The sequence below is a fragment of the Sminthopsis crassicaudata genome, chromosome 4, assembly GCF_048593235.1.
Source record: "Sminthopsis crassicaudata isolate SCR6 chromosome 4, ASM4859323v1, whole genome shotgun sequence".
In the NCBI taxonomy this organism is placed as follows: domain Eukaryota; kingdom Metazoa; phylum Chordata; class Mammalia; order Dasyuromorphia; family Dasyuridae; genus Sminthopsis; species Sminthopsis crassicaudata.
Genome location: NC_133620.1, coordinates 244,857,936 through 244,880,929, shown reverse-complemented (window position 1 = coordinate 244,880,929; position 22,994 = coordinate 244,857,936). Strand labels below are relative to the sequence as shown.

General features: G+C 35.7%; 1 protein-coding gene across 2 annotated transcripts in view; it reads left to right on the top strand.

Moving 5' to 3' along the window:
* Window positions 1–22,994, top strand: part of COL19A1 (collagen type XIX alpha 1 chain) — a 389,708-nt gene that overhangs the window by 326,375 nt on the left and 40,339 nt on the right. For both annotated transcript variants that reach the window (XM_074310576.1, XM_074310575.1), the window contains 3 exons: window positions 7,226–7,276; window positions 7,356–7,400; window positions 8,019–8,045. In XM_074310576.1, coding sequence (XP_074166677.1) covers window positions 7,226–7,276; window positions 7,356–7,400; window positions 8,019–8,045 — 123 coding nt within the window. The remainder of the gene's footprint in view (window positions 1–7,225; window positions 7,277–7,355; window positions 7,401–8,018; window positions 8,046–22,994) is intronic.

The window sequence follows — 22,994 nt, the reverse complement described above, 5'->3', positions numbered from 1 at the left end:
AAAAAAAAAATACCACTTTGCCCAAATTGGTAATGGTATTGGATTTAAGAATTTTAAGAACTCTTGTTCCCAATAAGTAGAAAAAGTAAATGTTAGGATTTTTTTAAGATATCTAAGAAACACACTACTTAAGTGCTCTACTTTTAACCCATGCCATTTCTTTCCTATTTGTTTTAAAATGTTTATTTGACAAAAAGCAAATCATTGAAACAGGAAATATTTGAGATAAAAATTATGTTACAGAGTTTTATAGAAGCTGGATCACAAGGTATCAGAAAAGGAGTCATCAGAAATAGTCCACAAGACACTTTAACTCATGCACTACAAGTCTAAGAAATCCTTCCCTTTCTCCTAGAAACAGCCAGCATTTAACTTTATCATTAATCTCTGTTTCATATCATTAAAAATACATAATTAAAGTAAGGTAGGAGAGAGATTAGTGATTAAAACCAACATTTTCTAAGTAAGCACTTGAATCATATCCCATACAAGTAAAGGGGACAGAGTCTATGTGGAACAGTAAAGAACAGAAAAGGATAGCCTAAGTATTATGGCTATATTTTTGTGCAAAAGCAGCTCAATGTTTCTTGAGGTAAAAGAATCATATAATCCTAGAAATTAGAATAGAAGATTTTTTGTTCTAGTGGGAAGCGGTATCCTCGGAACATTCAGAAGGTATTCCTAGGGTTGACATAAGTCATCATTAAGTATTTATTAAGCACCTATTATGTATTACACACTGTGATAAGTAAGTACTGGTGATACAAATAAAAAAAAAAAATTAAAGGTTGCTCTCAAGGAGCTCTCAAAGTCTAATGGAGAGACAACAGGCAAACTATCTCCAAACAAGATATGCACAGGAGAAAACATATAATCACAGAGCAATTAAAGGATATTTGGAAAGACTTCTTGTAGAAGGTTGAATTTTAGCTAAAATTTAAAGAAAGTCAGAGAAGTTAGGAGACAGAGATGAGGAAAAGAGAAATTCCAAGTATGGGAAACAACTAGTGAATATGGGAAAATCAAGAGATATAAATGTTTTGTACAATGAATAGAAAGAGGGCCAATATCATTGGATCACATAGCATATGTGAGGAGGAAGGACATTATGAAGGGATGACTCATCAGACCTGTGATTTAAAAAGATCAATTTGACATCTGAGCTAATTATCATCAGGATGGTGATTGCCTTTTGGCACAACTCCTCATGGGGAAGAAGTGTCATCCATATTAGCACTCTGAAAAAAATACTGCTTTGCCCAAATTGGTACTGGTACTGTATTTAAGAATTTTAAGAGCTCTTGTTAGATAGAGTGGGGAGAAAAGAGACTTGCTGGTCAATCAACCAGTAGGTTATTGCAATCGTCCAAGTGTGAGGAGTTGAAGTCCTGCATCAAGGTGCTCACAGTGTCAGAGAAAAGAAAGGACATACAAGAGAGATGTTATAAAGGTAAAATTTGCAGAACTTGGCAAGTGATTTGATGTAGAGAATGAGAAATTAAATATGAAATTTAGGTTGAGAGACTTGGTGATTAGACGGATGATGGTACCATCTGTAGCAATAAGAAAGTTCAAGAGAGAGAAGGATTTAGAAGGAAATAAAATGAATTCAGTTTAGGGACTTTTTAAAGTTTTCAATTTAACTAAAATCCAATTCAAGATATCCAGTAGTCACTTGAAGATTCAAGACTGGAGGTTAGAACTGAGTAAATGGATCTCAAAATCAACAGCATAAAGATGATAATTAACTCTATGGGAATGGATGAGATCACCCAGTGAAATAGTATTGAAGGAGAATTGGAAAAAAAAAAAAAAGGATGGAGAATTTGGGAATACTTACAATTTGGGGGCATGACCTAAATGAAGTTTTAGCCAAAGAGAATTAGAAGTAACAGGTAGAAAAAGATCTAGGAAAGAGCATTATCACAAAACCTATTAGACTATCAAGGAGAAGAAAGTGACTGACACTAGAAGAAGTTGCAGAGAGAATCAAGAAAGAATTGAAGGGATATAGAAAATACCCTCCGATTTGACAATTAAGATAGCATTGGTAAACAGAGAGAGCATTATCTGATGAATAATGAGATCAAAAGCCAGACTGCAGTTTTAAAAAGAGATTGAGAAGAAAGGAAGTAGAGATATTAGCCTTTTCAAGATGTTTAGCTACCAGCTTCTTTTGGGGAAAGAGGTAGAGCACAGTCTTTTATAGTCTTTCATTGTGCTTTCCAATCCCTGATACTTTGTTTCCTGAGGAAGGAGGAAAGACTGTTGCCCACTTTCCATCTACAAGATCTTAATTTCCATCTCCCTTTTCATGGAGTGCTTTCCATATTTCCCAAGTGAAGAAGAGGAAAGGCAGCAGGAAGTAGGACTTCCATCTCCTGCTACATAATACTATTTCTCAGGTTTTTTTCCATAAAATATGAGACAAGATTCTCAGCTTAGAGCATGGAGAAATGGAGAGCCATGGGAGACTTGAAGAGAGGAGGCATGAAAAGGTTTGGAAGAGGTACTAGATAGAGTGGGAGGGTGAACCAATAAGGTAGATATAATAGAATTTCCCTGAAGCAGTAAAGACCTAGTGGAGGTTATGTAACAGATTTGCACTTGACTCTGAAAATTGTGGATTTTTCTTCTGTCATTAGCATATATGTCGGAATGAAGGTAGCACATACTGTATGAACCAAGGAGATATCCAAGGCCAAAGATTGGCAGGGAAAAAATCCTCAATATAAAGGAGCCTCATATTTTACAGAAAAAAAAAAATTCACTAGGAACTTCTCCATTCCTCCTCATTTGAAATCCTTCAAGTGTCTTTTGCCACTATTTTCTCCTTCATTTCTATCTCACACAAACACATAGCCTTATTCCTTGGCAAGGCAAATCCTTCTATATAAAGAAGCAATTCCATTCCATCCTCCCTCTAACAGATTGCTCCATTTGTCATTTCTAAACTCTTACTTTAATTTTTCCCTGTCTGCTAATTGCTTCCCTAATGCCTACAAATAGGTTTATGTCTCTCCCATTCTTTAAAATCATCTCTAAGCCCTTCCACTCCCTATCATTTTAATGATCATCTTAAATGTATTGGCTCTTTTATCTAAACTCTGAAAAGACTGCCCTACAATAGGTCCCTCCACTTACTTTCCTCCATCTCTCTTATACCTTTTGGACTACTCCTTATTCTCCATTAATAGATATTAAACCAGGTAATACCTACTAACTATAGATCCTACTTTCTGTCCTCCACCTTCTTCTATTCTTTCTATACTTTTCTTGGTGTTCTCATCAGGTCCTATAATATCAATTATTCTATTATTCTTTATGATAATGATTTTGAAATTTGCTTGTCTATCCCTCACTTCTTTGCTGATTTCCAGTCTCACATCTACAATTGCCTTTCAGACATCTTGAACTATATGTTCAGTAGAGATCTCAAGCTCGTCATGTCTAAAACTGAGTTCATTTTCTTTCCTCCTAAACCCTCTCCATTTCCAAATTTACCTATTACTTTCAAGGCTCTACCATTTCCCTAAATCCCCAGCTTCATAACCCAGGTATGCTCTGTGATTCTCTCTCTCACCCTTCCATATCCAGATTTTTGCAAGAATTGTAGAGTTTACCTTTTTGTCTGTTGAATATACAATCTTATTCCTAATAGGGCCACCATTCTGGTGCAGCTACTCATCACATCTGGTCTACTACAGTAGTTATTGGTTTTAATTGTCATGATTCTCCACTCCAGTCAGTCCTCTAGCCACCAGAGTGATAAAGTATCGGTCCAACCATGTCATCTCCATAATCAATAAATTCCAATGGTTCCTTATTGTTCCAGGATCAAATATAAAATCCTCTTTTGGGTCTTCAAAACCCTTCATCACTTAATCCTCCTACATTTTCAGTCTTCTTATATCCTATATCTCCATACATATTCTTCAATCCAGGGAGACTGGCCTCTTTGATATTCCATGAGCAGAACAATATCTCTTGACTGTGGGCAATTTTTGGCTGTCTCTCATGCTTAGAATGTTCTCCTACTTCATCTTCTCCTCCTGGCTTCCTTCAAGTCCCAGGAAAATACCACCTTCTATACAAACTTTCTCCAATCTCTCATAATTCTAACACCTTGCCTATGTTTAAAGCTTGTTTTGTACATCTTTGTTTGCTGTTTGTTTCTGTCTTCAGATTGTGTTCCTCATAAGTAGGGATTATCTTTTGCCTTTCTCTGTATCCCCAGGACTTTGCACAATGCCTGGAACATAGGAGACGCTTAATAATACTGGACATAAATGTAATAGTTGTTGGGATTTAGGTATCAAGTAAAGATTTTTTGAGGATGAGGGATACTTTATTTTCTATTATTGTAATAAGTTTATTTTTAATACACATTGCTTTATGAATCATGTTGAGAGAGAAAAATCAGAGCAAAAGGGAAAAACCATGGGATAGATAAAAAACAGAAAAAAGAAGTGAGCATAGCATGTGTTGATTTATATTCAGTCTTAGATCTTTTTCTGAATGCAGATGACATTTTCTGACCAAAGTCTTTTGGGATTGCTTCGGATCACTGAACCACTGAGAAGAATCAACTCTTTCATTACATATTCTTGCTGTTATTGTGTACAATGTATTCCTGGTTCTGCTTACTTCACTCAACATCAGTTCATATAAATCTTTCCAGGCCTTTCTATAATCAGCTTGTTCATCATTTTTATAGAACAATAATATTCCATTATTTTCATGTACCACAACTTATTCAACCATTACCCAATTAATGGGCATCCACTCCTTTTCCAATTCTTTACTATCACAAAAAGAGCTACTATAAACATTTTGTACATGTGGTCCTTTCCCCTCCTTTATGATTTCCTTGGGACACAGACCCAGTAATGACACTGCTGGGTCAAGGGGTAGGCACAGTTTTATAGCCCTTTGGGCATAGTTCTAGATTGCTGTCCAGAATGGTTGGATCAGTTCACAATTCCACCAACAATGTATTAGTGTCCCAGTTTTCCCACATTACCTCCAATATTTATCATCATCTTTTCCTGTCATTTTAGCCAATCTGAAAGGTATGAGATAGTACCTTAGAGTTGTTTTAATTTGCACTTCTCTAATCAATAGTTATTCAAAACATTTTTTCATATAACTACAAACAGCTTTAATTTCATCATCGAAAATTGCCTGTTTATATCCTTTAACTGAGGGTGAAAGAAACATAGGTGTATCTGTAGGCAGCAGGAAAGCAACTAGTAGACAAAAATATATTAGTGAGAAACTGGGGGTATTAGAGGAAGCAATCTTCTGGAGAGGATAGAATGGAATGGGATCACTTCATGTGGAGGAACTTGCAATAAGGACAACCAGAAGTGAATAAAGAGATAGAAGTGGGAGGTATCTGAGTAGTGTGATATGAGATAAGAAGGAGAGAGAAAATGGAGCTCTGAATGTATGGGTTCAATATTTTTTCAGTAAAAAATGAGGTAAGATTCTCAATTGAGAAAGTAAGGAGATTGGGAACCATAAGAGATTTGAGAAGGAATTAAAAAGGTTTGGAAAAGCCATTGTATCAAGTGAGATATGAACCAATTAGGGAGGTTTCTTTTAAACCTTTGCAGCATAAATGCCCAGTTGTAGTTAGGTAACATAAATTTATAGTAAATCCAGTCAGCATGATTTTGTGATTTTCTCTGGCTTTATAATTTGGCTCTAGCTTTTCTATCTCTAAGCATGAAATACATGACTTAGAGTTAAGGTTGTGATGGTGGGAGTAACCCAAAATTGAAACTTGGCACAGTGAGATCTTTAATAGGATAAGTAAGCAATAGATTCAGGAGAACAATGTGGCATTAAGGTAGCTCTTCAAGGACTCAGTATTGGGACAAGAATAGATTGTTGTCTGTGCAGATAGCCTAGGAAAGAATTTAGTGTTGAAAGGAAGGAACAGAAGAAAAGAACTGGATTTGGGGTTGTAAGGAAGAAGGAGTATTCATAAATCCTTTCATATCTTCAAGCATTCCTGTGAAATTCAGAATGCCATATGTTGCTTCTACATTTTTTAAATGGAACATATGCAACTATAAAAGTGAAGGCACAGCTAGGAATATTTGTCCATCCAAAGAAGAAGAAGAATTTTGTCTAGCTGACATTTACTATAGCATGGTCAGCATCTTAGTTATAGAGGATCATCTTCATTTTATTCTTCATTTTATGAAAATGGAGTAAAAAGTCTTACCCAAAATCACCCAAGTAGTTAGCAGAAGAGCCAAACTAAAACTAAAAATATTCAGAGATTCCCAGGGCAACCATTATCTTTTATAATGTAGTAGCTATGTGACCCAGGGCAAGCCACTTAATCCTATTTGTCTCAGTTTCCTTATCTGTAAAAGGAGATATAGAAGGAAATGGCAAATCACTCTACTGTGTTTGCCAAGAAAACCCCAAACAAGGTCGTAAAAAGTCAGATACTACCTAAAATAACTGAACAAGAAAAGATTGGGATTTCCCTAAATGGAAATTTCCTGTCTTAAGGATTCTAGAATTTTTTTTTAAATTTTATTGATTCTGGACTTTACAAGTTACAAGTAAACTTTATGCTTCAAAATTGTTCCCCATTTTTCCAGGGAATGCTTTTTTTTGTAGATAAATTCGCATTGTGACATTACAGCATCTACTCTTTAATCATCTGTGCCTTATGAAGAAACTGTGGGGAAAACTACTTTTCAGTAACCTGATTTCCTTGCATTTCCATTTGTATTAGTTTTCTTGTATGTTAGCCTGTGGCATATGCTAGAGAGGTCAGCAGGCTCTAAACAACATAAACTAGTAATTTAACAACTGAATTTTAATGAATAGGTACCATTTTCCTTTGTATCCACACATTTCTCATCTACTACATTTTAGCATTTGTTTCAATCCACCCTAAAATGCTTTTATGCTCCAGGTATGACTCATATGCTTTATTTTTACCTTTTTTTCCCACAGGGATTTTTGTTTCAATTTTTTCCTAGGGAAGCTAAAAACAGAAACTGAATTGTTGTCATATTAAATTCTGTCATTTATAGAATAAACTTATCTTCTTAGTTGAATATTTGCCATTCTTAGAGTTACCAGAATTTATTTCTAAAATCCAGTATAAATCATAAATTCTATTGGATCCTTGACTTTAAGGGATGGAAATGATAATTACTGCATAAGATGAATGATTTCTTTTTTCATCTTTCAGAGTGTGCCACTCAGTGAAGGGAATGGAATGAGCAGTTTATATAAATTCCAGGTAGTTGTTTTTAATCATTTAAAATCATTTTCCAGTGTTATGTAAATATTAATTAACACTTTTCTCCCTATCAATTTAGGGAGGTGGAAGTGTTGCTACTTATCCTGGGCCCCCTGGTCCTTCAGTGAGTACTTATTTCTTTTAAGTAAACTCATGATAGCCAAACAATGATTCTCAAAGTCCTTGACAGCCTTTACTTTGAGTTTCAGAGAAAATTTTCACAGACAATAAAAATAATGAAACAATTTCATTATTGGATTGTATGTGCATTAAAAACAAATAATTAAAATTTTGTCTAGATATCATCTAAAACTAAAAAGATGGGATCATAGATTAAGAATAGAAAGGGATATCACAAGTCATCAAACCCACCTTCCTTATTTTGAAGATGAGAGGACAGAGATCTAGAAAGTTTGTAACTTGTCCACAGTGACATAGATTGTAATCAGTAAAGCCTGGAATAAACATTCATCCCCCCCAGGTCCTCCAGAAAACCCTATTTTTTTATGTGATACTCTTCAGGTATTGATTTTTAAGGTAGAAGAATTGCTCTGGGCACATTCAGAGTTTGCATGAATAATAATAGAAAATCCACCAAAAGATAAGCCAATTCGAGCTGAGAGTTCTATTTTTATTAGTCACTTTAAAAAATGTATATATGTATATGTGAGTATTTGTCTATGTGTTTGTACATATATGAGTGTATTGATTTATTTATATAATTTCAGTGATTTTCTTATAGGGTCCAAAAGGAGATCCTGGCGCAATGGTATGTATACTTTTGCCTTTTTGCTCCTTTGAAAAAATAATAATTCTTTCTAAATTGAGATTGGAGAATATGGTGAAATGGGTCTATCTTTCTAAATATCCATCATTTGCCATTTGAAAAGAATGTCTGTGGCCCACATAAGAAAGGTAATATACTTATTTTTTTTTTAAGATCCATCAATCTTCTCCCAAAGCCTGATATTGTTGCTGTCAGTGGGACTCATCTCTCAGCCTTAGCTTGCTTCAGAAATCATCCTGTTACTCAGCAAAGAACACACAAACAGACCTTTTGATAAATAAAACATTTTCTCCTGGTAGGACTTTTCCTATTGCTGATTCATTATTTTAGCAGACTGGATTTACCCATAGCTATGAAAATTCCTTGGGGAATTTTTGAACAAAATTCCTACTCTAGATTGCCTTTCTTGGGATGAAATTCCTTAATACATGTGCCAGAGAAAAAGAGAAGCTGTTTGTTTGCTTTATAAGCATTATGCACTGATCCCAAAGGGGAAGATTTAGTATGCTGTCATAAACCTACTTATTAGGAGTAATGTATCAAGAGGTTAACTCTCAGCATGTAATGAGAATACCTTATGTATTAGCCAAGAAGATGATAATTGGATGCAACATCCCTCTCAACCATGGAACTCCACTCTAAAAATCTGTCAAATTTAATTAGATTTCCTTAATTCTTTGGCATTCTTTCTATTCTGTCCTTTTTAAACATATGTTCTAGCCTGTGTATTCTCCTTTAATGCCCCTTTAACCTTCAGATATAGATTCAAAACCAATGGATTCATTCCCATTGTCACGTGAAATATTTTAACAGCTATTTCATTCTGCTTCCATCTGATGAGATTAAATTAATGGATTTTTAAGTCAGTTAGAACAAGCTGGAAAAAGCAACCATTGCACATCTGACTAAATTTTAAATAGAGGATTGATGAGTTCAACATTTTCTCTTCTTCTTGGTAATTGGAAATGTATATTCAGAGCCTTAAGGATAAAATAAAATTATCTTTCCCTTTAAACCCCTTCTCAGCCAGTACTACCAAACTAACATATTTTCAGTTGGATTGATACGTAATTTAATGGTCATCTTTGCTTCATTATTCAATGACCAAAATTTGTCAGTTCTTCACCTGTAATATTTTTGTTCTGTTTCCTTAACCTAATTACATATCCTAATTTGAGTCATTTTTTCATATTATCATGAAAGCCCTTGCTTATCTAGCCTTACATTTTCAATCCAAATGAACAGAATGATCTTTATGAATCACCCATATATCTTCAAGATAGTAAATTGGGACCAGATAAAATACAATAAGCTGTCCTGCTGGCAATTTTCCCTGAACTAGGAAACACAGTTTTATCTTTATGCTAATAGTGCTGTTAATAGGAGAAACTGAAAATCCATTGTAGGAAAACAAAAACAAGTTGAAATTTATTTAGGTGAGAACGTGAGCAATAACCTAGACTGTTGGATAGATTTGCATGAAATTTGCTAGGTAGATCAGTCAGGCTACCAAAATGTGGGGGGGGGAAAGCACAAATATGCAAGCTCCAGAATTAATCTGGAAAAGTCTTCTATTTTTAAGGATTTATATAATAAAAATGTGAGTTCTTAATATTTTAATATGTATAAATATGAAAGAGGAAGAGAGGAAGGGGGAGAGGGGGGAAGGGAAAGTGACAGACACAGAGAGGGTAGAGAGAGGGAGAGAAAGAAACAAAGGGGGAGGAAGAGACACACAAACAAAGAGAGACAGAAAAAGACAGAGAGACAGAGAGAGACAGAAAAAGACAGAGAGACAGAGAGAGACAGACAAACAGAGATAAAGAGAGATAGGAAAAACAGACAGAGAGAGACAGAGAGAAAAAGAGAGAGGCAGTGATACAAAGAGAGACAGAGAGAGACAAAGAGATGGAGACATCTTCCTAGGCTAAGGAAAATGTAATATAAGTAAAATTAGTTTTCAACATCCTTCTATCACCCCTTCCTTTGTGACCTGCCCACTGCCTTCTCCCTCCATTCCTGGTGGATGCTTGTTGTAAAGAATCAGTTCTTTAGCAAAATTTAATAATTATTGTTGGTGGGTTTTAGGCACTGTGGGAGGAAGACATACAATTGCTTTGAGATAAAATTCTGTTTCACTTGGCTCTTCCAAGTGTAATACCTACTCCACAGAGTACTTGGCTCCCCTTTCTCTAGATTCTATGTGAAGTCTCACTCTTCTATTTTTTGGGGGGATTTTTTTTATTTAGTTTTAATACCCATTGCTTTATGAATCATGATGGGAGAGAAAATCAGAGCAAAAGGGAAAAACCATGGGAGAGATTAAAAAAAAAAAAAGTGAACAGAATATGTGTTGATTTACATTCAGTCTCCTTAGTTATTTTTCTGGAAGCAGATTTCATTTTCTGTCCAAGGTCTATTGGGATTGCTTTGAATTACTGAACCACTGAGAAGAATCAAGTCTTTCATAGTTGATCATCACACATTCTTGCTGTTATTGTACAATGTATTCCTGGGTCTGCTTTTTAATTTTTTTCCTGTTTTTGCTTAGCATCAATTCATGTAAATCTTTCTAGGTCTTTCTATAATCAGTTGTTCATCATTTTTTTATAGAACAATATTCCATTATCTTCATATGCCACATCTTGTTCATTCATTCCCCAATTGATAGGTATCTACTCACTTTCCAATTCTTTGTTACCACAAAAAGAGCTGCTACAAACATTTTTGTACATGTGGGTTCTTTTCCCTCCTTTATGATTTCCTTGAGATACAGATCCAGTAATGGCACTACTGGGTCAAAGAGTATGTACAGTTTTATAGTCCTTTGGGCATAATTCCAAATTGCTCGTCAGAATGGTTGGATCATTTCACAACTCCACCAAAATGCATCAGTATCCCAGTTTTCCCATAACCCCTGCAACATTTATCATTGTCTTTTCCTGTCATCTTACCCAATCTGAAAGGTAGAAGGTGGTACTTCAGAGTTGTTTTAATTTGCATTTCTCTGATCAGTAGTGATTTAGAGCATTTTTCATATGACTATAGATGGCTTTAATTTCTTCATCTGAAAAGTGTCTTCATATTCTTTGACCAGTTATCAATTGTATTCTTATAAATTTAGCATGGTTCTACATATGTTTTAGAAATGAGACTTTTTCAGAAATATTGGTTCAGAAAGATTTTTTTCCAGCTTTGTACTTCCCTTTTAATCTTGCTTCTGTTGTTTTTGTTTACATAAAACCTTTTTAATTTAATGTAATTAAAGTTGTTTAGTTTGCCTTTCATAATATTCTCTAGTTCTCCTTTGATCACAAATTCCTCCCTTCTCCAAATATCTGATAGGTAAATTATCCCTTGCTCTCCTAATTTGCTTATGGCATCATCCTTTATGCCCAAATCATGTATCCATTTTGATGTTATTTTGGTATAGGGTATGAAATGTAGGTCTATGCTGAATTTCTGACACATTATTTTCCCATTTCCCCAGCAAATTTTGTCAAATACTGAGTTCTTATTCCAGAAACTGGAGTTTGGGAATTTATCAAATATTAGATTATTAGATTACTATAAGCCTTGATTATTGTGTTGTGTGTATCTAATCTATTCTACTGATCCACCACTCTATTTCTTAGCCAGTAACAAATGGTTTTCATGACTGCTGCTCTATAATATAGTTTTAGGACTAGTACTATTAAGGCACCATCCTTTGTATTTTTAAAATTAATTTCCTTGATATTCTTGACCTTTTGTTTTTCCAGATTAATTGTTTTTTAATTATTTTTCTAGTTCTATAAATGTAATAAAATAATGTTTGGAAGTTTGATTGGTAATTAGGCAGAATTATCATTTTAGTTATATTAGCTTGCCCAGCCATGAACAATTGATATTTTTCTAATTGTTTAGATCTGACTTGATTTGTGAGAGAAATGTTTTGTAATTGTGTTCATATAGTTCCTGTGTTTGTCTTAGCAGATAGACCCTCTACCAAAAGCATTTAATTTGTCGACAGTTATTCTCTTTCTATCTCTTACTGATAGATAAATAAGTAGATAGAAATATAGATAGATATAGAAATGTAGAGAAATACAGGTGATTTGTGTGGGTTTATTTTATATCCTGCAATTTTGCTAAAGCTGTGAATTGTTTCCAGTAAGTTTTTGGATTATTTTCTAGAATTCTCTAAGTACATCATCATATCGTCTACAAAGAATAACAGTTTTATCTCCTCATTGACTATTCGAATTCCTTTAATTTCTTTGTCTTTTCTTATTGCTAAAGCCAATATTTCTAGTAAAATTTTAAATAGTGGTGATAAAGGCCATCCTTGTTTCACCCTGGATCTTATTGGGAATGCATGCAGCTTCTTTCTATTACAAATAATGCTTGCTGTTGATTTTAGATAGATACTACTTATTATTTTAAGGAAAGCTCCCCTTATCACTATAATCTCTAGTATTTTTAATAAGAATGGCTGCTGTATTTTGGCAAAAGCTTTTTCTGCATCTATTGAGATTCCCATATGATTTATATTGGTTTTGTTATTGATATGGTCTATTATGGTAATAATTTTCCTGATATTGAATCAGCCCTACATTCCTAGGATAAATACCACTTGGTCAAAGTATATTATTCTGCTGAAAAGTTGTTGTAATCTCTGCTAATATTGTATTTAAAATTTTTGCACCAATATTCATTAAGGAGATTGGTCTATAATTTTCTTTCTTTGTTTTGGCTCTCCTGGTTTAGGTAACAGTATCATATTTGTGTCATAGAAGGATTTTATAATTTACATAGTATTAGAATTAATTATTCCTTAAATGTTTGGCATAATTAACTTGTGAATCCTTCTAGCCCTGGAGATTTTTTTCTTAGGGAGTTCATTCATGGCTTGTTCAATTTATTTTTCTAAAATGGGACTATTTAATTTATTTCCTCTTAACCTGGGCAATTTATATTTTTGTAAAATATTCATCCTTTTCAATTACATTATCAGACTTACTGCCATACAGTTGGGCAAAATTGCTCCTAATTATTTTTTCATTGGTGGTAACTTTTCCATTTTCATTGTTGATGTTTGTGATTTGTTTTTTTCTTTCCTTTTTTTCTAAACAAATTAATCAAAGGTTTATCTATTTTGTTGGTTTTTTCATAAAACCAACTCTGAGTTTTATCTATTAGTTCAATTAGTTTCTTAGTTTCAATTTTATTAATCTCTCCTTTAAGTTTCAGAATTTCTAATTTGGTATTTAATTGGGGGGTTTTAATTTGTTCTTTTACTAGCTTTTTTAGGAGCATGCCCAATTAATTGATCACCTCTTTATCTGTTTTATTCATGTAGCTATTTTGAGTCATAAAATTTTCCCCCTAAGAATGGTTTTGGCTGCATCCCATAGTTTTTTTGGTATGTTGTCTCATTATTTTCATTCTCTTGGATGAGATTATGGATTGTTTCTATGATTTGTTGTTTGACTCATTCATTTTTTAGAATTAGATTAATTTCCAATTTTTTTAGTATACCTTTCCCTGCTCCTTTATTGAATATAGTTTTTATTGCATTGTGGTCTGAAAAGGAAGCATTTACTATTTCTGCATTTTTGCATTTGTGAAATTTTTATGCCTTAATAGATGGTTAATTTTTGTGTAGGTGACATGTACTGCCAAGAAAAAATGTATATTTCTTCTGTCCCTATTCAATTTTCTCCAGAGATCTATCATATCTAAGTTTTCTAGGATTCTATTAACTTCGCTAGTTTCTTTCTTGTTTGTGTTGTAGTTAGATTTGACTGATTTTGAGAGGGAAAGATTGCGTTTTCCCACTAGTACAGTTTTGCTGTTTATTTCTTCCTATAACTGGATTAACTCTTTTCTATGTACTCTACCACTTGGTGCATTCACATTTAGTGTTCAGTACCATTTATGAAGATGTATTTTCCTTCCTTATCTCTTTTAATAAGATCTGTTTTTACTTTTGCTTTATCTGAGATCAGAATTGCTACCTCTGCTTTTTTTTTTTTTTTTTTAAACTTCAGGTGAAGTATAATAAATTCTTTTCCAGACTTTTATCTTTACTCTGTATGTGTCTTTCTGTGCCAAATGTGTTTCTTGGAAACAACATATTGTAAGATTCTGTTTTTTAATCCACTCTGCTATTCACTTCCCTTTTATAGGAGAGGTCATCCCATTCACATTCAGTTATGATTGCCAGCTCTGTATTTCTCTCCATCCTATTTTCTCCCCTGCATATACTATTTTTTACTCTTACTTCTCTGTCCTTAGAAGTACTTTTTTACCCACCCCACTACCTTATCTCCTATCACCCCTTCCCCTCTTCTCTTATTTTTTGTTCTAGTGTTTCTGCCCTCCCTTCTATCCTGCCTCTCCCTTTTCTTTTCTCTTTCTCCTCTTACTATTTTTAGGGTTAGATAAATTTCTATGCCTATCTGAATGATTGTTATTCCCTCTCAAAGTCAAACTTGATGAGATTAAGTTTCAGATAATTCTCATCACCCTCCCTTCTTTCCCTGGATTGTAGTAAGTCTTTTGTACCCCTTCCTGTGATCTGATTATCCCATTATACCTCCCTCTTTCTCTTTTTCCAGTGCAGACCTTTTTCCACCCCTTAATGTCTTTTTCTTTGATATCATCACTTCAGGCACCATTCACAACCACACCCTCAGTCCAAGTGGTGCCTCCTCTGCTGCAAATTTCCCCGGTTTGCCTTTATATGCTTCTCTTTACTGCTTCTCTTGAATCCTGTGTTTGTAGATTAAATTTTCTGTTTAGTTCTGTTTTTTTTTTTTCCAATAGAAATGATTGAATTCTGTTACTTCATTGGAAATCCATCACCTCTCTTGAAAGATGATACTGTCTTGCTGGATGAATTAATTCTTGGTTGTGACCCTAGGACCATTGCCTTCTGGAATATAGTATTCCAGGCCCTCTGAACCTTTATTATAGAAGCTGCCAGATCCTGGATAATCCTGACTATTGTTCCTTGATAATTAAATTGTTTTTGTCTGACAGCTTAAAGTATTTATTCCTTAAGCTTGTAGTTCTGGAGTTTTACAATAATGTTCCTTGGAATTTTCCTTGTGTGATCACTTTTCAAAGGTGATTGATAGATTCTTTCAATAATTATTTCCCCCCTCTATTTCTTGAAGATTGCTATACTGGCTCTTTTTGGGTCATGAATTTCAGGAAGGCCAATAATTTTTAAATTGTCTCTTCTGGATCAATTTTCCAGGTTGGCTTTTTCCAATTAGGTATTTCACATTTTCTCCCATTTTCATTCTTTTTGGTTTGTTTGATTCTTGCTGTCTCACAGAATTAATAGCTTCTACTTGCCCCATTCTAGTTTTTAATGTGTGATTTTCTTTAATTAGCTTTGTATCTCTTTTTCCATTTGGTTAATTCTATTTTGAATATGTTTTCTTCATTGGATTTTTTTTTTTTTTTGCATTTGGCCAATTGTATTTTTTTCCTGAGGCAATTGAGGTTAAGTGAGTTGCCCAGGGTCACACATCTAGGAAGTGTTAAGTGTCTGACTTCAGGGCTGGTGCTCTATTCACCTACCAATTGTATTTTTTAAGGAGTTGTTTTCTTCAGCCAATTTTTTCCTTCCTTTTTCAAGCTGTTGACTCTTTCATGCATACCTTTCATTTCCTTTCTTCTTTTTTCTTCTACATCTCTCATTTGCCTTTTAAAGTATTTTATGAACACTTCCAAGAAGTGCTCTTTGGACTTGATACCAATTCATATCACTTTTTGAAATTTCTTCTGTGCACATTTTGTCCTTGCCTGAGCTTGTGTTTTGGTCTTCCCTATCATCATAGTAGTTTTCTATGGTCAAGGTTCTTTTCGGTTTCTTGTTCATTTTCTTTCCTTTTCTTTTGGTATTTCTTTTTTTTTTTTTTTTTTACTTTTATGGTTGAGCTATGCTCTGGAGTGAAGTGGGCACTGTCCCAAGTTTCCTATGCAGCCCTAAGCCTTGGCTTTGAGAACAGAGGCCCCTTGTATTGGTGGGGGATAGCTTTGCCTGCACTGTTCAAGAAACAGCCTGATTTCCCAGCATTTGCCTTTTGAGCTGGGACTGGAAGTTACCCCACTGATTTGCTCCTCTACTGAGTCAAGACTATGGGTCTTAGATGCTGATTTGCTGTGATTTAGACCCTCTCACTGACTTTACTAGAGTCTATCTGACCTACCCCACTCTATCCTTACCTTAGTGGTAAGCTGATAAAGAGCAGGGATTGTTTTGCCAAATAGTGTCCTATACATAATAGATGCTTAATATTCATAGTGTCTTAGTGACAGAGATGGTAAAAAGTCAAGCAGATTTCAATTTGGGCCTCAGGGTAGCAATTATATTAGTGGGCTCCATGGTACAAGTGTCTCACCATCATCTTCATAGTTTGAAGAATTTTATATTAGGATCAAGATCAAAAGGGCTAATTATTTCCACACCATATGCCTCCCTGGTGGAGAGGTTCACTCAGGAGACTAAAATGTATATGAGTTTGCTTTTGTATAAAAACAAAAGAATTTTGATGTTTCCACCATATGACTGGTCAATGAACTGTCTTCACTTTAATTTTATCCTATGTAACTTGTAGCATATATATACAGTAACTGGGCAAGCAAGTACAAGCTGGCAATCACACAAACCCTTACCAATGGTTAACTGTTACTTGCCTACTTCCTTACTAATTCTCATCCTGGGTTTATAAGGAAATCAAGGGTACAAGCACAGATAGTGTTTTATGAATTGATAGGAATGTATGGTCTTCTTATTGACTAAATAACTGTGAGGCTCAACCCAGAAACAAAAGAAATCACTTTTCCTATGAGTCTTTGTGTTCCCCTCTGTCTCTGTCTGTCTCTGTTCTCTCTGACTCTTTCTCTGACTCTTTCTCTCTCTGACTCTCTCTCTCTGTCTCTCTGTCTCTCTCTCTCTCTCTGTCTCTGTCTCTCTCTGTCTCTGTCTCTCTCTCGGTCTGTCTCTTTCTCTGTCTCTCTCTGTCTCTCTCTCTGTCTCTCTGTCTCTGTCTCTGTCTCTCTCTCTCTCTCTCTCTCTCTCTCTCTCTCTCTCTCTCTCTCCCTCCCTCCCTCCCTCCCTCCCTCTTCTTTTCTCTGTCTTTTGCCCCCTCTCACCTTCCCTCAAACCTCACATTTGTGAGAAAATTCATTTCACCTCTAATCATAGGCTACAGCTGCTGACTCATCTAGACCATAGCCTAACTATTCAATTCTCCTAGAATAACAATTAGTCTTCTTGTAGATAGCAAGGCTGCATAGTGAACATAGAATCAGAACAAAAGAATTTCAATGTTTTTAAGCTCTGGTAGACCAGTGAAATACCCTTCTTCACTCTAACAATAAAATAGTCTCACTTATTTGTATCAAAGTATGTGGACAGAGTTGGAACAACCTCATACTGTTTGATTCTCTTTCTAGACACTATACAGACTAATGTCCTATTTGCCTTTGCTGATCACATAATACCCTTTTCAAGATGATTTATCTTATATTAGTCTTATATTAGTTACATCTATGTTGTTTTCTGTTAGGATTACTAAGTGAGAACTGAGGTTGTCTGGATAGTGACAAGGTGAGAATTCAGGTTTTCTGGACAATTACAAGGTGAGAACTCAGGTTGACTTGATAGAGGGGGCAAGCTCATTGGCTGGGGTGGTTCTTCCCAGAAGCCCTTGCATTATCCCACACCCATTCTCTGGGAGGATAAAAGAGACAGCACTGGGCGCAGAGAGCAGATCGGCCTGGAGAAGGATAAGAGCTGGAGGAGATTCAGAGCCAGGATTCAAGAAAGACTCTGCATTGCATCAGGCTTGACGGGGCTCTCTTCAGGAAGGGAAGTCACTTCTAAGGACAAGAGTTAACAGCAACTGCCTGGAGACAACGGTTCGCTACAGGAAGAAGAATCTGTCTGAGAGATTTGAATAGACACAGCAGATCTCTTCCCAGAGAGCGATCCAGCAGCTTCTAGAGACGACAGCTCGCTACAATTGGCGCCCAACGTGGGGCAAGGACTTTTGCTTATCCTGACAAGAGGAGCTAGACCAGACCTTCGCAATTTGGCGCCCGAACAGGGACAGACACGGTCCTGATTCCAGTGGAAAAGCTTCCGATCTAGATCTCAGTCTCTCTGACCCAGAACCGTGAGTAACGAGGAAACTTTGTTAAAGATTAAGTGAGCGTGCTAATAGATAAATAAGGAACTTAACTTGTTAAGGGCTAAACCAGGAATCTCTTATAGCTGAAATGGGGCAGATGTTAGCTATATTCAATCCCTGGACCTCAGCCGACTCAACCCCAGCCCCAGAAGCAACCTCAGCTCCACCCTCATTCAGGAGTGGTACTATAGAGAGTATAATCAACATAATTGAGGAGCAGAGTTTACTTGTAACCTGGGTACAGATTGCTAAACTCTTGGCTGCATTAAGACGCACATCCCCTTGGTTCTTAGAGGAAGAAAAGATAGATGTAGATAAATGGAAGCTAGTGGGATATGAAATGAAAGAATTTCAAGCAAAAAATGGGCCTCGTTCAATTTCTGCAGAAGTATTTTATATCTACAACATAGTTCAATTAGCCTTAAACTATCAAGCAAGTTGTAGGAGAAGGAAAAGTTCTAAAAATGAACAGAGGAGGAAGTGTGAGGAAAAAAGGAAAGATCAAGATCTTTCCCTAGAGCAAGAGGATTTAAATGAGGAATTATGGTATGATTCTCTTGAAGAAGCTTCAACCCTGCCTAGAGAACAAATTATTGACAGGCCCACATCAACCCCACCTTCAGAGATGGAGGAAGAAGGAGGGGAAGAGGCAGAAACACAAACAGAATTGCCTGTGAAGAAGCCTAAGCCTATGACAAGATTAGAAAAAGCATTAGTTAAAGCTAAGAGAGAAGGACAGGATATAAGTGATTTTATACATGCATATCCTGTGATTGAAAATACTGACTCTGTAGGTAAAAAAAAGAGAAGATATGCACCTTTAGATTTGAATAAAATTAAGGATTTGAAAAAAGGTTGTACCCTTTATGGGGCTACATCAGCTTATGTCAAAATGTTACTAGATGGTTTGTCTTATGAAGTCCTAACCCCGAATGATTGGAAATCCATAGCAAGGACATGTCTGGAACCTGGAGAAAATTTATTATGGCTTGCAGAATTTCATGAATTATGTAAAATTCAAGTCAGATGCAATTTGGAAATAGGAGTTAACACTCAATTCACTTTTGAGCACTTAGCTGGTGAAGGTCAATATGGAGAGAATTCGGAACAGATTAATTATACCATGACAATATATGAGCAAATTGCTAAGGCTGCAATAAAAGCTTGGGGTGTCCTCCCTGGACAGAAAGATCGTGGAGAGGCTTTCACTAAAATAGAGCAAGGTCCCAATGAACCTTTTGCAGATTTTGTGGGACGTTTGCAAACTGCTGTCAAAAGAACTATTGGAGAAAATGCAGCTACAGAAATAATGACCAGACATCTGGCAAAGGAAAATGCCAATGAGATTTGCAAAAGAATTATATGGGGATTAGACAAAGATGCTCCTTTAGAGGAGATCATAAGACTCTGTGCTACAGTGGAAACAAATGCTTTTTACACCTGGACAATGATGAATGTGGAAAGGCAGGGTCCCTCCTGGCAAGGGACTTCTAGAGAAACTCGGCGATGTTTTCAATGTGGAAAAATTGGACATCTAAAAGCTCAGTGTAGGTATGGAGATACAGTGAGAAGACAGGGTGAAAGAAGACCTAAAACCCCATGTCCAAAATGCAACAGAGGATTCCATTGCGCATCAGAGTGTAAACTAATTCAGGGAAATGGGATGAGGGGTCCATGTCCAGGGCCCCTGGCAAAAAAGACTTGGGGCATGATGGCAGCTGATGTTACACCCAAAGAACCTTTAGAAGGCCAGGACTCTGATTTAATCAATCAGCAGAGAAGCAATCACATGGCAGAAAGGGATTACCTGATAAGTCAGTCAAAAGGCAATCAGATTGCAAAAATGGATTACACTTGGGGAGAATACAGGCCTTTTAAACCAACAGGGCTGAGCCCAGTGCAAACAACTCCAATGTAATTGTCAGATGATGAGAAGAGATTTAGAAAGTGGTAAATAGAAGGAAATTAGATAGGTTAACTGCCTGGGAGAGAGGGCTTGCTTGTATTTCTTCAGCAGGAGAAGGAATCAGATGGGTGCCAACGAGTCATATTCGCCTTGTCCATCAGAGAGAGACAGAAAAAGAGAAAAACCTCAAAATAAAGGAGAAGATCTAAGAAACATCTGACACTGAAAGAGCATGGATAATAAGAAGACTGTTAAAGAACTTTAAAAACCAGCAGGAATCATTGGACTTCCTCACACAAGATGAGACTAATGGACAATGGACTTATGGACATTTATAAATTTTCAATTTATGATTATTTGATTATGATTATGTTATATACTTCTAGCATGTGTTATGTTACTATGTTACTATGTGCTTATGTAATTTATGTAATTATCTGTAATACTTCTCATATTGATGGATTTATGTTTCAAGGTCATGACTGTCCTATGTTCTAAATCAAAAGAAAGGGGGAGATGTTAGGATTACTAAGTGAGAACTGAGGTTGTCTGGATAGTGACAAGGTGAGAATTCAGGTTTTCTGGACAATTACAAGGTGAGAACTCAGGTTGACTTGATAGAGGGGGCAAGCTCATTGGCTGGGGTGGTTCTTCCCAGAAGCCCTTGCATTATCCCACACCCATTCTCTGGGAGACTAAAAGAGACAGCACTGGGCGCAGAGAGCAGATCGGCCTGGAGAAGGATAAGAGCTGGAGGAGATTCAGAGCCAGGATTCAAGAAAGACTCTGCATTGCATCAGGCTTGACGGGGCTCTCTTCAGGAAGGGAAGTCACTTCTAAGGACAAAAGTTAACAGCAACTGCCTGGAGACAACGGTTCACTACAGGAAGAAGAATCTGTCTGAGAGATTTGAGTAGACACAGCAGATCTCTTCCCAGAGAGCGATCCAGCAGCTTCTAGAGACGACAGCTCGCTACAGTTTTCTTCATGGTAAAAGTTTAGGAGACACTCAGCATCAATAAACTGTAATGTCTAAAATGCTTTGAGGTTTCCAGATGTAACAGCCAAAAAAGAAACAAATGAATCCATGTGCTCACAATGAACGCAACACTTGCCATGCATTCATGTCCCCTGAATAATTTATCAATAAAAAGACACTGAGAATATTTGGAAAGAACTTGCAATTAGCACAGCAGCAGCATGTTTTTTATCAATTGCTCCTCCATTGTAGGCATTTAGCTTGAGTCTATGAACCATTGTCAGTGAAAGTTCTAATGCTAGTGATCTTGAAAAAGCACTTTCTTTCCTGGATATCATCCTTTGAGAGTAAAGACAGGAAGAACTTCAGAGCAAGTTCTGAAGTTATATTTCCTCAAAAATAGAAGTTTTTAGCCTGGGGTTACACATCCCCTCTGACCTTTGCTGTGAAAAGATTTCAGGGGATTCTTGAATTTAGATGGTGAAAATTTAACATTTTTATTTCTACTAACCTCTAACTGAAATTTAGCATTTCCTTCAGTTTTTTTAAACATTATTCCAAGAAAGGGAGTATAGCCTTATCACACTATAAAAAGGGTCCATGAAAACCAAAAGGTTAACAGCCCCTGCTCTAAAACAAGGGTGTAATTAACTTAATCTGAGTCCAAGTTCCATCAAAAAGCATTTCTAAAAATTAGACTAATTAAATACAGTTTTGTAGACCCTTCTTATTACCCACTGACACAAACAAATCTGTGACATCCCTAATCGAGGAGTCTCCACTCTTTCAGAAACACAAACAGAATACATCTCCTTTATACTCTTTCTCTAAATGGGGAAGGATAAATTGAAATAACAGGACAATTGTTGGAAGCATCGAAAATATTGAAATAATGTGTATTAGCAAGATTGAGAAAAACAGATCAAAATCTTTGTGCAGTTTTACATTGCCAGACTTTGTATGTGACTGCATGGAATTCCTCACTTTCAGCATCTGGAATCTTCTTTCACTTGCATAGAGTCAGAATTTGTGTCTTCCTCTGGTCATCTCACTCCACATGGCTAAAAAGAAATTGAATCCTACCTTTGTATGGCTTGAAAATCCATGAAACCTTGGGTAGATCTCCAAATAGTTTTTATGGGAGTGGTTGGGAAAACCATGGAAATGAACACTACTGAAGAGAACTTTTCATAATTAAAGCTAATCAGATTATTGTCTGGGAAGATGACATTGAGGTCCCCGATATCTATTTTTAAGGGATTCATTCATTTATTCAACAAGCATTTAGTAAACAACTATTTAGTGCTATTCACTGAACTATATTATAGGGATACAATATCAAAATAACATAGTCCCTGGATTCAAAAATTAAACATTTTGAGGTGACATCCATAGAAATGAGGGGTAGTGTGATACAATTGAAAGAATTCTAGGTTTGAAATCAGAAAAATTGGGTCTGATAACTTTGAGCAAATCACCTAATTTGGGGGGGGGCTTATTTTCCTCCTCTATAAAATTATGAGGCTGGAATATATGACTTCTAAGTTCCCTCCAGGTATGTCTGATCCTAAAATATCATTTCAATATCCCAGAATCATTAGCAATATGTTCACAAATTATCTCTCCAAGTAAATTATTGCAGCAACTCCTTCATATCATCCATTTTGATTATTATTTGTTTTATTTTCAGAGCCAAAATCAAAATGTCTTTATGGGTTAGAATTGATAGTTTATTCCACTTTCCTATATTCTTACTATAGATAGTATTCTTTTTTTGGCTGACTAGTTGCCTGTTAATGGACATTTAAAAATTTCTATAACCCCTTATGTTATGAAAGGCTGTTATAAGTCTA